The sequence below is a fragment of the Pyrus communis genome, chromosome 9 (genome assembly GCF_963583255.1).
Source record: "Pyrus communis chromosome 9, drPyrComm1.1, whole genome shotgun sequence".
Lineage (NCBI taxonomy): Eukaryota > Viridiplantae > Streptophyta > Magnoliopsida > Rosales > Rosaceae > Pyrus > Pyrus communis.
The window spans coordinates 5,178,687-5,195,651 of NC_084811.1; the positions used below are offsets into that span (position 1 = coordinate 5,178,687).

Genomic DNA, 16,965 nt, shown 5'->3' on the forward strand with positions numbered 1-16,965 from the left:
GCCTCCAACAAGGGTCCGAACAAGGCGTTGGAGTACGTAATCCAGGAGTCCAAGTCGTTCGAGCGGTGCGCGGTGGACGGCGAGCCGAGCATGGACCTAGCCATGAGCTTGGATAGCAAGCTGAGTCGAGCCTGGATGGTGCGCGGTGGACGGAGACTAAACCCGACATCCTCGCTAAAGAAGAAGAGCGTGGAGGAGAGGGAGAAGGTGAGATGGGGGGTTGCGGGGGAGGTGGGTTGGGGTGGGGCAGAAAAGGAGTGGGTCGGGGGGAATAGTTTCTGGGTTTGATTGGTTTTTTTTATTTTTTATAAATAGGATAAATATTATAATATTTAAAATGCATTCACGTGGCACAATTTTTGCAGCCACGTCAGCACAAATGTGGACCCCATATTTGCCACTTCATCACTTAACAGTTTACTTAACAGATTTTCTAACGAATGTATGAAATTGAAATAAAATGATAACTAAATGTATGAAATTGAAATGTTTTAAAGATGTTGTAAGAAATTGAAATGTTTTAAAGATATTGTAAGAAATTGAAATTGATCACAAACCTATAGGAGTAAAATGTAATTTACCCAAAAAAAAACATAACAAAACACTCAATCAAACTAATAAAAACAAAAAATAAATAAAATGGTTGTTAATACACATTCACTGTTTCTTCACGATCGAATACCAGAAAACAATCGGAAAAAGAACAAAAATATAAAAAATACTATCATCAAAATCGAATTGAAGATCTATAACAAGATCCAAAGCATAAATCAGAATAAAAAAGAAGAAGAGAAGAGTCAAATAATTTCCTTTTTTCATAAATTAACATGGATGATCGACGAGCTCCAAACACCAGATTTTAAAAATCCGGCAATCAAATTAACCAAACTTACAAATATGCAACTTTTACTATATATTTGTACTATCTCTCTATAGAGATGAACTCGCATGCGTTTATAAACCCTATCTTTATTAGAGAGATTGTAAAATGATAGTACAAAATATGTGATAAATGTAGCAATACTCATAAAATTATACAAGGATCGTTTCAAACAAAATGATAATTTGAACATTATTAAAAATAAAATCAAACAATTACAGAACTAAGCAAAGAATCGAAAATTGAAGAATAATTGAAGTTGCGATATGTATCTTCGTATATCAAATTCAATTTTCAAATCAAAATCGATAAAAAAAAAAAAAAAAAAAAAAAAAAAAAAAAAAAAAAAAAAAAAAACAGCTTGAATTACAATTCAAGGGTAAAAACGTAATTACGATATCATAGAAGTTGGGCCCAAAGCCCGGTAGGTACGATTAGATTGTTATTGTGTTTATGCTTAATATTTTATTAGGATAAATCCTTTTTATTAGTTTCTATAAATTAATCCAAAAAACCGTCATCTAAAACAAAATTAGTGAGCACATTAAACGGCAGAAAATAAAATTAATTTACAAAGACAAAAGACAACACCGACGGCCAATAAGCAGGACGTACTCCCTCCAAAGTTTGGCTGTTGCTGCCGTCCGATACCAATTTTAAATCTAAAAATTCGAAAATAAATTGCAAGAAAATCGAACCATGCTTTCAATTCCACGCTCTCACTCACTCACTACCGCTTCCGACTCGCCGATCACTTCCCGATGGCGACGATCGCGTTTGGTTCCGGCCTCGTTTCAGCTCGCGCCAAGCAAAGCGGCGGCGTTCGGAACTCGGTGCTGTACTCCCCGAACTTCAATTCCTTGCGGTTGAAGAGAAGTTGTGCTTCGACGACGCGGTGGCGCGGGATCGGAGTCGCACGCGCCACCGCGGAGGTGGTGGAAGGTCGAGTTATTGAGAGGGAATTGGAGGTGAAAGAGAAGGAGAAAGGTAGGGTTCTTAGAGTGGGTGTCGTTTGCGGAGGTCCCTCGGCGGAGCGTGGGATTTCTCTCAACTCGGCTCGATCAGTTCTTGATCACATTCAGGTAAGAGTTTCTTCACTACTAGAGTGTATAGATTTTCTTTAGGTTCTGTTTGGGTGCCGAGAAAATAGTGGAAGTAGAGAGTGAGAAAAATGTTTTCTTTGAATTTGAAACAGGGAGGTGATATACATGTGAGTTGCTATTACATCGACGCTGCCCTTAATGCGTTTGCAATATCCCCTGCTCAGGTTTGTTTATGTAAAAATGAATTAATTAATTCGAAATTTCGTAACTTTTTTCTTCTAAAGTTTGTTAATTTTGCACATTCATATAGATGTACTCGAACACTCCCGCGGACTTCGATTTTAAACTCGAAAGGTAAGTTTTTGTATCTTTAATTTTTGGAATTTGGTGTCCTTGTATGTTGATCTGTCTCAATGTTTCTCTGTAGCCTTGCCCAAGGTTTCCAGTCTTTGCCGGAGTTCGCAGAATATCTAGCTGCCTCTGTGGACATAGTGTTCCCAGTCATACATGGTCAATTTGGTGAAGATGGTGGCATTCAGGTATACTGATGTACAACCTTTACTTCCATTGCCAGTTTTCTAGACGGAGACACGCACAATGCTGGATTGATTCTCTATTTATTCCTTTGTAATATTCAACATATGATGTTTCAGGAGCTTCTGGAAAAGTATAACGTTCCATTTGTGGGCACGGGATCAAGTGAATGTTGCCAAGCATTCGACAAAGTACGAGATGACATATCTACTATAATTTTTGTTTTAATACATGTATAAGGGATAAAGAAAGAAAGAAGATGATAATAACTGTGTGATTTTTGAGTTATTTCAGTACAATGCTTCATTGGAGCTCAGCAAACAAGGATTCATAACAGTACCAAGTTGTTTAGTACAGGTAAAATCCCAACTTGTATTAATTAAAAGTTAGCATGTGTAGGATAATTTATGTAAGTGCAACCCCAGCGGGAGCTAGAGCCCGATGGACCGGCGACAGAAATGACCCAATAGCCCCAGCCATCTACTCCAGCCCATGCAGGCAATGGGGCTCGGGGGAGGCACGAGTGAGAGGCCTGGCTCAAATTGGTGGCCCGAGAGCCTGAGGCCACATGATGCAAGGCTGACGTGAGCCACATTATAAAATTAACAAAAATGTAAAAAATTAATAAAAAATGTAAACAATTAATAAAAAATCCAAAAAATTAAAAAAAAAAAAAAAAAAAAAAAGATTTAATTTTTCTATAAATATCTTATCATTATCTTCCACCTTACACCACAATTTCATATTTTCTCAAATACTTTGGGTTTTAATTTCTTATTTAATGAAACGTGGTACAACGAGACCGATTAAAAATCATATCCGAAATTTGAAATAAAATTATTTTTTATTATTTTATTGCCTATTGCCATAGTTATTCAGTTTAGAGATGGAAATGCAAAAGGCAGTTATTGTTCACTGGGGAGATTCAATAGTGAGTTGCCCTAGGGGGCCTTTGCAACACTGGAGTTGCTCTAAGGGAAGTGCTATTCATACACCCTTGTTAATTTTTGGCCAGTGATCTTCTTCAATTCATTCGATTCGACGGCCGAAAACTAAGAGGGGTGTGTGGATAGCACTCCCCTTTGTGTAACTATATATGACATTTCCAACAACCTACACAGGCTAGACTTCAGTAGGTTGCTTAACTTGTGTCTATGCATGATGATGTCATTAGTTGATCTTTGATGTTTGTTTCTGTCACTGATTGTGAGTATTGATATTGTTTCTTAAGGAAATTAATTCGAATGTTTGTTTACAATTTTGATATTCTGTGAATTTTGGCATTGGATGTTCTTGTTCATTCAGTTTCTCTGACTTTAATGATCTGTAGGGAAGTGAAGCAGATGAATCTGAACTGTCAAAATGGTTTGCAAGAAATCAACTGGATGTGGAGTCAGGGAAAGTTGTGGTAAGGCACATATCTAGCGTTGTAATGTAAACAAACCCAGAGTGTGATACTTTTATTTGGTCAGATTACGAGATGTAACATGTTTATTATTTTGTTCCAGGTAAAACCAGCACGAGCTGGATCAAGCATTGGTGTTACAGTTGCATATGGTCTGGCTGATACTTATAGCAAGGCTAATGCAATTATTACAGAGGTAGTTTTCGTTGTTTCCTTTGTGTCCTTTTTGAACTCTTGTAAATGTTTCAAAAAAATTTAACTAGCATACATGAATTTGGACCGTGTTGATATGAATATGAGTTTTTCTGAAAAAGGAAGTTGCAATATCTTGATATTAGTTTTGTGAGAACATGGGATTAGTAAAAATCATTTCTAATGAATTTTGTGCTGTTTTTATGTGTATAGGGAATTGACTCCAAAGTCCTTGTAGAAATATTTCTTGAAGGTGGGAGCGAGTTTACAGCAATTGTTCTTGATGTGGGGTCTGGTTTAGATTCCCATCCTGTTGTATTACTCCCAAGCGAGGTATGAATGCTCCATGACTGCATTTGCTTCATTTCATCATATTGGAATTAATTGGTTATCAACTTATCATCGTCACCGCGTAGAGAAGATGAAGGTGTACTACATATGTAATAGGTACTACCGTACCAGTATTTGGATTAATAATAGTCTTTAAAATGGCCAGGTAGAACTTCAGTTCCATGACAATGTTGATATGGATGCAATTTTCAACTACCGGAGGAAATATCTTCCAACACAACAGGTAGACTTACAGACTCACACAATCTGTGTTAGAATGTTAGTTCGAATTTCATATGCACTGTTTATTATCTGACTCCAAATGTGATGTTTAATACATTTCTCTTGTGTCATCTTTCTGATTTTTAGTCTATGGATTGCCAAACAGGTTGCTTATCATACTCCACCTCGTTTTCCTATTCATGTCATTGAAAGTATTCGAGAAGGAGCATCTCAGTTATTCAGAAAGCTTGGTCTTCGTGACTTTGCTCGAATTGATGGATGGTTTCTCCCTAATTCTATTCATGTACCATCATCATCAGATAGCAAATTCGGAAAGACTGAGATGGGTACAATATTGTATACTGACATTAACCTGGTATGAGGGTTGTCTAATAATCTCAATGATATGCATTGTAGTGTTGATTCTTCTTAGATTTTGATACTATCTCTATTTGATTCATCAGATTAGTGGGATGGAACAGACCAGCTTTTTATTTCAGCAAGCCTCGAAGGTGCTCTGATTTTGATTGTCTTGTTTAGCATCTTAGTATTGTACATCAATTACTACAATACCATTCGTTATGAAAATTTTAAACATTTCCTTAAGAATGTTTTTTCAGTACTTGTTACAAACAGTACTTGTTACAATAATACTTTTGGTGACACGACCTTGCCCGAACACCCCACTTCTGGATTCAGGTTGGACTTTCTCATTCAAATATTCTCAGGAGCATAATTCGTCGGGCTTGCATGCGTTATCCAAATCTTGTACCATTTTGTAGTGCATCAGATCATGTTTCTAGAACATCACAAACGTCACTGCATAATGAACCGGTTTGCAACGACGCTCGTAAAGTTTTTGTTATTTTTGGAGGAGACTCTTCAGAGAGGCAAGTATCTCTTATCAGCGGAACAAACGTTTGGCTCAATTTGCAAGCTTTTGACGATGTAAGTATCCAATTCATACTGTTGGGTTTTTAGTTTACCAATGCTAAATGGTTTGCATATGCTAATGTTTGGTGTGTGAAAGGTTTAGAATGGGGACACTGGTTAAACTTTCAAGACAATGGATAGAAGTATGTGTGGGGATTTGGATAGAAATACTATTTTGGAATTTATGAAGCTGGTGAATGTATAAGCATGAGTTAACTAGTGTTTATGCTCATTCAAAATCTGAATTCATTTTCATTTAGAAGAGGAAGATTTCATTAAAGCTTTGATTCTGTGTTTGAAGAATTTCAGCAGACCCTACTATCTTTAGTACTTAATCAAGGATTGAGAATTAATTCACTCTGTAGATAAGTGTATTGTCATTGAATATATTATTTAATTAATCAAGTGGATGATATTATGTTTTTGTCTGAGATTGATAATCTTGTTGGCTACAGCTTGAAGTGATTCCATGTTTGCTTGCCCCCACAATTGACAAAAACGAAGTTGATGTGAGTTCCAGAACAGTTTGGTCTTTACCGTAAGTTTCTTTCTCTCTCTCTCTCTCTCTCACAGGCGGGACATATAAATTATTTTATGTGGCCTTTCCATTCTCTTCTTGAAGTTTTACTCATTTGTTCGAAGTTCAAGGTTCCTATAACCAGAAATAAAATGTGCCGTGGAACATTTGAGATATTGTCTTGTTTGCCCCTTGAAGTGATCCTTCGGAAAACCTCTGTGTGTGTGTGTGTGTGTGTGTGAGGTAGTTAATCTCCATCTAGAGTTATTTATTGCTGTGTCACGCAATTGAAGACCTTGAAATCAATATATCTAACAATGCAGTCCAAAAGAGCATTGATGCTTTAAAACATTTGGAGTGAAGTGAAGCTTCATTGCTGCTTATGACTTATATTTCACTAAGTTTTTAACAAAAGCATATTGGGTGTAGTAGATAGGGCCCTCTTCCCCTAAACACTCCTTCATAGCATTTAATTATGTTTCTATGTGAACAGTTATTCTCTTGTGCTGAGACACACTGTAGAGGAAGTTCTTGATGCATGTGTAGAGGCAATTGAACCAGACCGAGTTGCACTTACATCTCACTTAAGGAACAGAGTTGTTCATGATCTTACGGAAGGCTTGAAGAAACATTCTTGGTTTACTGGATTTGATATCACTGATGAACTGCCTGTAAAATTCTCGGTTGAACAGTGGATCAAGCTAGCTAAGGAAGTTCAGGCTACAGTTTTTCTTGCAGGTTTTCTTTGTCACCCGTTATCTGCTAGTGGTAGAGTGATTTTTTTAATTCTCTCCGAATAGTGTGACTAGGCTCTTATGTAAATGTGCTTAGAGATCATAAGATTCAGAAATCAAAGTTTGAAAGTATTTATGAGGTTATCTACTGTTATTTATAGTGCATGGAGGCATTGGTGAAGATGGCACACTTCAGTCATTGTTAGAGGCTGAAGGGATTCCACATACAGGTTTATTCTAATCAACACTCATTTTAGGAGGACCTTGTTGTCTTGTTTTCATTGTTGACCATCCTTTTAATTTTTAATTGAAGGTCCTGGAGTGATGGCTTCAAAGATTTGTATGGACAAACTTGCAACATCGCTTGCTCTTAACCATGTATGCTAATTAATTTATAATTAAATGTCCAAGAAGATGAATTGGGCTTTGTTGATATTTTTGGTGCTTTATATGACCCATGTATTTTGCTACCTAACAAAGCATTCTGATCTTTTATAATGAACAGCTGTCGGATTTGGGAGTTCTTACTATCAACAAAGATTTGAAGAGAAAAGAAGATCTCATTAGTTCATCGATACCAAATGTATGGCATGAATTGACGTCAAAACTTCACTGTGCAACATTATGTGTTAAACCTGCAAGAGATGGATGCTCAACGGGGGTTGCAAGGTTATGGTAGGTTTATCTTGTTTTACTTTTTCCTTATTTTCATGTTCTGTTCAATGGTACTGAATTGTTAGACTGGTAAGCTCCTTATGCACTCAATACCGTAATTGCTTTGTCTGCAATGGAGTTATGATGTACTCTTTCGGTCAAATTTGTTTGTGCAAGCAGCTGTGCTGAAGACCTTTCGGTGTATGTAAAAGCATTGGAAGACTGTCTTCACCGGATTCCTCCTAATAGTTTTTCTAAGGTATAAAAGGGTTTATTTGTAGATTTTCTCGGAGTGGCCTCTATCTGGAGTTTCATTTCAGTCGTTACGACTGTTCGTTTATATTATTTTTGACCGTATGAGATGTAATAGTGTTGTTACTCCACAACCACCACTCAATTCTTTTCATTAAAAACATTGCTCCACGTTAGCTGCAAGTATTCTCAGTAACCATGAGAAAGTAGAATGTTGCATGTTCCTTAGGCGGTACAATATTTTGCTTGACTGCCTTTAAGTGATTGAGATCCATGTTAATTCAACGGTCTTTCCATTCTCTGGCTTCCTCCGATTATTCACAAGCCTTGCCACTCTTCTTCACTAAGTGTTTATTGTCCTGAAAGTGTTAGTCTTTATCTAGGATCAGTAGGTAATATTAATTGGTGAGATACAATTTATGGATAACACACACACACACACACACACACACACACACACACACATATACATATTGCTTGTGTAATTTTATATAGCCATTTTACAGAAATTATATACCACCTTCAAGTTTGATCTTGGTTTTTTTATGCAGGCACATGGAACTATTGAGATGCCAAACCCCCCTCCAGAGCTCTTAATCTTCGAGCCTTTTATCGAGACCGATAATATAGTCATTTCATCGAAATCTAGAAATGAAAAGGGGCATCAGATCTTGTGGAGCGGAGAGAGTAGATGGGTTGAAATAACTGTTGGAGTTGTTGGGAAACAAGGATCAATGCGCTCACTGACTCCTAGCATCACTGTCAGGGAGAGTGGTGACATTTTGACGCTCGAGGAGAAGTTCCAAGGTAATATTTTGTTCATTGTTTTCTCTGTCCCTTCGATAGTTTCCTGCTAACATGTCGTTAATGATAAGTCACTTGCATTTGGCAGGTGGGACTGGCATCAATCTGACTCCACCTCCATCATCCATTATTAGGTTTGTCCAGAACCTTTTTTTTCAGGAAATGAGGGTTCCGTTTATTGAGAATGTTGTAATTTATGTTTTACACAATAATATATATATATATATATATAGAGGATTCTCTAGTTACTATTGTTAGTGGTGCTCTTCGTTCTTTGTTTTTCTGCATTCTGTTATTTGAGTCAAAGAAGGGTAGAAACTGTCGTAGAAAAGTTCCATACATGAGCAGTAACTCCTTTTCTTATACGTTAGATGTTTCAGTGTCATTCTCAGACGTTATTTTAAAGTGGCTGATTTCATTTAAAATTCAACTTCCACACTAGATTGATTATTGTGTTTCGTATCATATGATCCCTCTCTCGTGTTTGACTTAAAAAGATATTTTCCATTTTGTGCCTTTGATTGTTCGAATCGTTGTTCTGATTTCTTTCTCCCCTCTTAAATCAGCAACGAGGCGTTGCAGAAATGTAAAAAACATATCGAAATAATTGCAAACACTCTTGAATTAGAAGGGTTTTCACGAATAGATGCATTTGTCAACGTGGACAGTGGAGAGGTATGATGTTTTTTCTCTGCCTAACTGATCGAGTTTGGAGTCAAAAAATTGTGCGCACATTAGTTACTAACTCATTTTCATCTGTTGTTAATTTCTTTCCGAAGGTCTTGATGATAGAGGTCAACACAGTGCCTGGAATGACGCCTTCCACGGTCCTGATTCACCAGGTATTCTATTTCTACTGAAAAAAAAAATTCTTTCAAGGGTTACTTTACATCAATAATATTCTCTTGAACCTGCAACGGAAATTATATCGGACTTTTTTGGTTTTGCATTGCATGAGAGGAAGGAAACACAGAATTGTTCGAATAAAACACTCTGTATCTGTAATAAAAGAATGAGTCTTTCAAACTTCTTGAGGAAGTTTAAAACGCGTTGAAAAGAGGATGATCAAATGAACTACGATTTTAGAGTGAGCTCATGTACTGAGGAAGTAGGAAGTGCTAACTAGGTAGACTTCTTTCTTGTCCATTTCAATTTTCAGGCACTAGCAGAGGAACCACCGATGTACCCTCACGAGTTTTTCCGTACACTGCTCGATTTGGCATCAGAGAGGACCATATATACTTCGTAGTAAATCATTGTCGATATGTCTCCATTGTTTTCGTCTTGATAAACTCCTTTTGTTTGGGTTGGAGGGTACCCCTCTCATGTCTCAACTTGCGAACTTATCCAAAGCAGCATATGTATTTGTTCAGTCAATATATATCCATGTTTGTAATTTACCTAAAGCGAACTTAATTAAGGCGAAAGCTTGATTAATGAAGAAGCATCAGAATGTCACTGCTTTGAGGCAAAGTAATTTTAGATGATGCATTTTGTGATGTTTTTTTCTTTTATAAAATACAAATTTTACGACGTTTTCATATCTTTTCTCGTGTTAATCTTTATATATTTTGATGGATAAGGCACTGTGATTACACTCAGATTGCTAATCTTGTTATTATAATTGAGCTTTTGTTTCCCGATCTTCTCGTTCGGATTGTAAATGAATTTTTCAGGTTATATTTCATCTTAGGGTGCTTGTTACGTTTTGAATATAATCACACCCTAATATTAAGATGTCATAACTGCATCTGTTCTATGATCTGATTCCTTGCTGGGTTGACACGTGCCAGTTGAGTTGCCAACCACTAAGATTTGAAGTTGAAAAGGTAGACTCTCTGGTGATGTAATAGGATCCTCTCCGGATTCTTCTATTCGGATCCTCCGAGGATCCTTCCATTCGGATACTCCGAATTTTGCAATCATGTTCGTTCAATCGAAAATCAAACAGCTAGGTATTAATTAACTTTCTTTTTTACTTTTTCCCTTTCTTACTCGCTCTCTATTTGAGAGGATTGGTTCCATTTTTGAGCAACCGGAGGCCGAAGGATGACGATGTGGCACCCATCAGAGAATGCAGAAAATTGAAGGATTCGAATGGAAAGGATCTGAAGAGAATCTCTACCCTCTACCCTCAAAGTGACATCAAGCCTAGAGTACAATCTAAAATGACTTGTACATAATAATGTATTAATGAACAAAAATTAATACTAGGGAGAGTAAATTTTTTAAATAAATTGATATGTCACCAATAAGAAACAAACATGTTAACTGAAACTTAATTAATAATCCACTCATCTACAACCATATCATTTAGTTTGCAAATTTGGTTTAAAAAATTTGGTCTTCCTAGCATTACTCGTGAACAAAACGTCACACGACTCTGAAAGCATGGTGTAATTCTAGGGAGACTAAATTTGCAAACTAAATGATGTGTCACTAATAGGAACATGCACGTCTATTAACTTTTAAGTAATAAATCAATTATTAACTTTTATATCTTTTAATTTTTAAAAGTTCATCTACAAATTTAGTATCATTTAACATTACGCGAAAGCACTTCGGGTAAACCAACTCCTAAAACAACTCCAATAACGTCGTTTTCTTATTGTATGGGGGTCCCGCCAAACTTTACGTGGACAGCCGGACAGGTGCGCGGGCGTAAACTTTTGAATTAAAATTCACTCTCTTTTTTCAAAAAAGGAAACAATATTGCAACGTAACCTTTTGCAACTTTTCTTTCACTTTTTTCTTTGTCTGTGAGGTGCAGATATTTTTCTGATCCCTGACAGATACAACCTCATTTTTGGGTCGGTCGACATATGTCACTAGTTGAAAGACCGGAGCTTGTGAAGGACTTGGTAAAGACCGAAGACAGAAGACACACAACAAATTTGAACATCAACGTATGCGCTTCGTCTGTATGTGTTCCACTGTTCCTCTCCGATCATCAGTAGCCACAGCAAGATCCGTTGATTTGATGGGTAAAAATTCTCTTTTTTTCTGGATTTCAATTGTTGGTTTTTGCCGCGGCTTCAACTGTAGTAGTAGAAATTGTGTGTTTAATCATGCTTTTTTTGGTACCAGCTTCAACTGTTGTAGTAAAGTGTTTATGTTTTTGAATTCGATCATGGGTTTTCGTCCTAGTGATGTCTACTTTAGCCTCGCCGAGTGTAGCGATTTTCATTCGCCATGAATGATAGTTTGTAATCTTCTTTTACGAGTTTTGTCCATTGTTTGTTCGAATTTTTCATCAGCTTCTTGGGATGGTCAAGTTTCCATGATTTGCTTGTTTTTCGTGTAATTTTTATGACCTGTATCTTTGGTTTTCAGAGATGGGGTTACAATCTGAAATGTCGACTGTGCACCCATGACTTGTCGTACGATTTTTGGGACTCTGGCATAGAACATCTGGTGTTATTTTAAGGGTATTGATCGTGATTCCATGAACATGTAAAAGATGCCGATCGAGGTACAGCTTGGTTTTAGCATTCTAAATTGCAGTTACGACGAATGAGCATGCTGGTGTAGAGTCTGTAGATCGGGGTTCTGTTGGTGCTTTTTGAGTTTTGAACTTTCCGAATGCAAGAGATTCGTTGTTTGAATTTCAGTTTTGGCTGCAATGCGACTCCGGCTGTGTTAGTAGCATAAAAGAGTGATTAAAGACTTCACTTGAGATTGGAGTACCACTAAGATGGCTACAAGGCTGATGACAACAATGTTCTTTGTTTTTCGACATCACAAAAGGGACGGCTTACTTAGTGACAAAAATCGCAGAAGAGATGAGATCTCAAGTACCGCACCTTCTTCAAATAGCCAAGGTTTTCGAAAACGTTTCCATGGGATTCTTTCTCAGAAGATCGATTGGGAGTCCATGAGGAAAATATGCAAAAAGTGGATCAAGAACCCTCTGAATATGGCACTCCTTTTGTGGATAAGTTGTGTTGCTGTCTCCGGAGCAATCCTTTTTCTTGTGATGACAGGAATGTTAAACCATGTCCTGCCGGTGCAGTCTCAGAGAAATGCGTGGTTTGAGATTAACAATCAAATCATCAACGCTCTCTTCACTCTCATGAGTCTTTACCATCACCCAAAAAGGATCCACCACCTTGTACTTCTCTTAAGATGGAAGCCGAAAGATGTCACATTTCTCAGAAAAATATACTGTAAGAACGGAACTTACAAGCCCCATGAACGAATGCACATTCTGGTTGTTGTTGCATTCCTCCATCTGAATTGCTTTGCTCAGTATGCCTTGTGTACGCTTAACTTGGGATACAAAAGATCTGAGCGACCGGCTATTGGTGTCGGTATCTGCCTTTCAGTTGCAATTGCTGCTCCTGCAATCGCAGGTGTGTACTGCATTGTCAGCCCCCTTGGAAAGGAGGACGAAGTCGATAGCGAATCGCAGGATCATATTCTCACAAATCAAACGAGGAAATTTTCATTTGCATCTAGGAATAAGCAAGGGATTGCTGAATTTGCACCTCAATGGAGAGGGGGTTTATTTGATTTTCGGGATGATATTGCCATATCTTATCTCTCTTTTTTCTGCACCTTTTGTGTTTTTGGATGGAACGCCGAAAGGCTTGGATTTGGCAACATGTATGTTCACATTGCAACATTTCTCCTCTTCTGCACAGCCCCATTTTGGATCCTCAGTTTAGCTGCCTTCCATATTGACAACGACGTTGCAAGAGAAGCCATGACTTTAACCGGCATTGTCCTTTGTATGTTTGGCTTGCTCTACGGTGGCTTCTGGAGAATCCAAATGAGGAAGAGGTTCAACTTGCCGGCGAATAACTTATGCTGTGGAAAGCCTGCAGTAACAGACTCTGCACAATGGCTTTTCTGCTGCTGGTGCTCACTAGCTCAGGAAGTTCGAACTGCGAATTTCTACAGCATAATGGAAGATAACTTGTGCAGGAAGCAAATGTCTGAGCACGAAAATCCCTCACTAGTCCCCTTGCGGCGTGAAAACGGAAAAACTCAATATAGATCTGGCTCAAATTATCTGCCTTCAAGCAGAGTTGAAAAAGATTACCCTGATGTAGACAGACAGCTCCCCATGGAACCCCCTGTTCCATCCAGAATACAGAGAGAAGACAAAATCGAACCGAAGACGTGAAAAGGAATGAACTACTGATGAAGCTCTCAGAAGAGTGCTGGCACTGCTATGTGATTTTGATAAACATAAATAAATTTTGTATCTTCGTCTATGCTTCTTTAGTTCCATCATATCCTCTGGTTTTAATCAGTGCCTCATGTTTTCAATCATCTTTACCTGCAGTGTGTTGCAATGATATATGAAATTATACTGCATCTTTAATTTCTTCAGTTCCATCATACCCTCTGGCACTATTGTTGTCTGTAGAAAAATTATAAAATACGCAATTTGGAGTGCAGTAAACAAGGACTGGGAGTGCCAAAATCGCTACTCTTATTTTATCGGAGGTGAACTGAAGATACTGAAAGTTACTGCCTGGGAGTACCGAAATCGCTACCCCTATTCTATCAAAGGAGAACCAAAGGGTACCAAAAGCTATATTGGGAGTAGCAAAATCACTACCCTTATTTTATTAGAGGAGAACCAAAGGTACCGAAAGCTCAATTAGGAGTGGCGAAATCCCTATTTTTATTTTATCAAGTAAAGAAAGGTACTGAAAACTGTTGGAATTTGGTAGCTTAGATTAGAGCCACACTTCGTCGCACATGGGCTAAGGAGGAGAGCCATTTATGGTTTATAAGGAATGTGCTACACACATGTTGTCGAGTTTTTAGGTAAAACTTCATATATGTTGCTTTCGGATGGTTAAAGTAGGGAGAATATCGGCAATACCAACTCGTGTGTGTGTGATCCGTTAATGCGCTTCCGCACAACAAAAACTGAACTGAGAGTGTCTAAATCACTGCCCGTATTTTATCAACGGGAGAACGTAAAGCGCATAGTTGGTGCAATGCAACTAGGGTATCGAAATAAGACATCTTTATTCCTTTGTTACCACACAAAATATGCAAGAGCTAATACCACTATGATTTTGGTGTCTACTCACAAAATCCCCCAATTAAAGCTCCAGAAATAAGTTCTACACCAACCTATAGCGCAGGACACTCCTATCATTAAAAAGATCGTACAAACTATGACATCAACAATTCATCAAACAATTAAATAAATGGTCCCATTTTGAAGAAATTAAAGTGCTTTAAGCGAGCTTACGTTTGAAACATTAACATGGGATAACATCTAGAATTTCGGTTGTATTATTTTGTTGGGAGAAAATAAATGTTTTGACTACAAACCTATTTATAGACTACTGAAGGTTACCATATCAACATGTGTAACTCTTGTTGCATGGATGTAATCTTTATAGGGTGTAACCATCTATTCAAGGGTTTACCTTCTTATACATTAATTGTATCTAGTTCACATAATGAAGTAGTGTATATCTTCAATCTGACTAACGCTCATTTTTCTAGAGTCACGCCTCTTAGCCAATAGACATATCTTCTTATGTGAAATTCTCATTACAATGATCACTTTATAACTTTATCGAGAGCATTCATATCATATTCAGAAGTAAAATTTTGAATTTATGAATGACGAATAATTGCAAAAACATTTTACCAAAAATGTTTTCATTAATCAAGAATGAAAGTTGGTTTTGAAAACATCCTTATTAGTAGTTCCATTTTTACTACATCACTTTAATTTTTCTCAACACATCCAAATCATGCCTTGTTCAAACTCAAATCTACAAACCACAAGCACCCTTTATTTTTCTCAAAACCCATATTTTTTCTTGCTAATTCACAACATCAAAGACTCTTAACTAAAATTCTAAATAGCAAGCAATAGGGTTGGCAAGGAGCGGTGGAACAGGTCCCTTGGCATGCTCTGCCACACAGTGAAGCTCTCCCATCCCTCCGACTTCAGATCCTTTACAGTCAGCCACGTGTTAAAATACTCCCTGAACTGAGTGATCAACCCATCTTTGAGGGTCCACACGTGGACCCAGTAGGCCTTTGCCCCTTCCCATCCCTCAGCAATGATCACACCACCACCAATCTCTGTGATGCTTCTGGGCTCGAACCTGAAGTCAGTGTGGCTGGAATCCCCCGTGAGCACGCGCATCATATGCTGGCTCTTTGGGGGGCCATGGAACCACCATTCTAGGTCACTGGCTAGAAGCTTTCCCACTGTGTCTGTTTGGCCCTGTGCCAACGCCTTGTAGAGAGCTTCAACAGTTGCCTTGTTTTGCATTTTTGGTAGATTGTGAGAGAGAGAGAGAGGATGAACCGAGGGTGATCGCTAAGAGGGGAGCGGAAGTTGACTAAAAATATTGGGTTTTGCTCTCTAATTTGGGTGCATGACAATGTGGCTTTCTTGAACCCCTATTTATAGCACGAACAGCCTAAAGTTACATGGCTTGAGAATAATAGAAAAATATTTAGATCCCTCTACCTAATTATTGTCTCCAAAAAAAAAAAATTATGGTTACACCATAAAATCAATTGACAATATATCAGGAGTAACTCAGTTTACTTATAAGCCCTTGTAAGGTTTTTCATTTCACTGACATGAGACTCTTTAACCTTCACATCCTCAAACGCCTCCTTACGTGTGATGAATTTTCAAACCATGCACGTGGACAAAACAAAATGGTTGACGTGGAGTGGCCTTTCGGCTTCACTGTTGACCAACCTGCTCTGATACCATGAAGAAAGTTGGATTTCACCATAAAACTAATTAGCAATATGAAAAATAACCCAACTTACTTATAAGCCCTTGCAATTTCTTTTTTTTTTTTTTTGGTGGAACTCTTTAGCTTTTATATCTTCACAATCTCTCTTCTTACAAATAAATCGCAATTTGGTATTCGTTTAGAATTTTATCCGTTTTAACAAATTATTTTTTTATGTGTCAAATTCTAAGTTACAGATAAACAAGTAAATGAGCTAAGGAGCCTTCTTGAGAATATACTACTTGAATGATTTCTTTTCATTGCATGTATGATTAATTGGTAAGGAATTGCTCCAAAGACAATGGAGGTGTTTACTATTCGGAATGAGATATTCTCCTTCCGGCTTATTAAAAAATGATACTATGTCAAGGAAAAGCCTGCATCTTAATGAGGTTAAATATTGTGATTTATTAAATATTGATAAAGCTCTATGCTTTGTGGGGACAAACATAAGGGGTTGTTGTAGGTTGTGTAGCTACGGTTGCTGCCGATGAACACTAAAAATCTACAGAAAATTTGCTCATGTCAATTTACTTGCGCATCATCATACAACAGTTTCTTTTATTTTTGAAATCTCATATCTGGATTCTTTCTAATTTGTCATGTTCCACCGACTTAATTTGCCTAGCAGCTTCCCAAAATAGTTCCACACAACAGTTTAATATATTGTTCTCACATATCTAATATGTTAAATTAAATTTCACGACTTATAATAAAAGCTAG

At 37.5% G+C, this 16,965-nt stretch overlaps 3 protein-coding genes across 3 annotated transcripts; 2 read left to right on the forward strand and 1 right to left on the reverse strand.

Moving 5' to 3' along the window:
• The first annotated feature begins 1,440 nt into the window (after positions 1-1,440).
• LOC137744904 (uncharacterized) lies at positions 1,441-10,038 on the forward strand. Its single transcript, XM_068484718.1, has 24 exons — positions 1,441-1,962; positions 2,076-2,147; positions 2,234-2,277; positions 2,351-2,462; positions 2,577-2,648; positions 2,752-2,814; positions 3,788-3,865; positions 3,966-4,058; positions 4,268-4,387; positions 4,551-4,628; positions 4,773-4,982; positions 5,071-5,118; positions 5,306-5,554; positions 5,995-6,077; positions 6,550-6,794; positions 6,952-7,020; positions 7,104-7,168; positions 7,296-7,465; positions 7,625-7,703; positions 8,248-8,503; positions 8,589-8,634; positions 9,067-9,175; positions 9,280-9,342; positions 9,660-10,038. The coding sequence occupies exons 1-24, from the start codon at positions 1,642-1,644 to the stop codon at positions 9,747-9,749; spliced, it is 2,835 nt and encodes a 944-aa protein (XP_068340819.1). The 5' UTR covers positions 1,441-1,641; the 3' UTR covers positions 9,750-10,038.
• Positions 10,039-11,246: 1,208 nt separating this feature from the next.
• Positions 11,247-13,886, forward strand: LOC137744905 (uncharacterized). Its single transcript, XM_068484719.1, has 2 exons — positions 11,247-11,484; positions 11,834-13,886. Exon 2 carries the CDS (start codon positions 12,195-12,197, stop codon positions 13,626-13,628), a length of 1,434 nt encoding a protein of 477 aa, XP_068340820.1. The 5' UTR covers positions 11,247-11,484; positions 11,834-12,194; the 3' UTR covers positions 13,629-13,886.
• Positions 13,887-15,055: 1,169 nt separating this feature from the next.
• On the reverse strand, positions 15,056-15,802 carry LOC137746180 (wound-induced protein 1-like). Its single transcript, XM_068486258.1, has one exon. It carries the CDS (start codon positions 15,759-15,761, stop codon positions 15,339-15,341), a length of 423 nt encoding a protein of 140 aa, XP_068342359.1. The 5' UTR covers positions 15,762-15,802; the 3' UTR covers positions 15,056-15,338.
• Positions 15,803-16,965: the final 1,163 nt, after the last annotated feature.

What these genes read in the sequence shown, in the direction of transcription:
- LOC137744905 (XM_068484719.1), top strand. Translation starts at nt 12,195, where the DNA reads ATGGCTACAAGGCTGATGACAACAATGTTCTTTGTTTTTCGACATCAC.
- LOC137744904 (XM_068484718.1), top strand. Translation starts at nt 1,642, where the DNA reads ATGGCGACGATCGCGTTTGGTTCCGGCCTCGTTTCAGCTCGCGCCAAG. An exon ending in TGTATACTGACATTAACCTG is followed by an intron (nt 4,983 to 5,070) that starts GTATGAGGGTTG and finishes TTGATTCATCAG; the next exon opens with ATTAGTGGGATGGAACAGAC. An exon ending in AGAACAGTTTGGTCTTTACC is followed by an intron (nt 6,078 to 6,549) that starts GTAAGTTTCTTT and finishes CTATGTGAACAG; the next exon opens with TTATTCTCTTGTGCTGAGAC.
- LOC137746180 (XM_068486258.1), bottom strand. Translation starts at nt 15,761, where the DNA reads ATGCAAAACAAGGCAACTGTTGAAGCTCTCTACAAGGCGTTGGCACAG.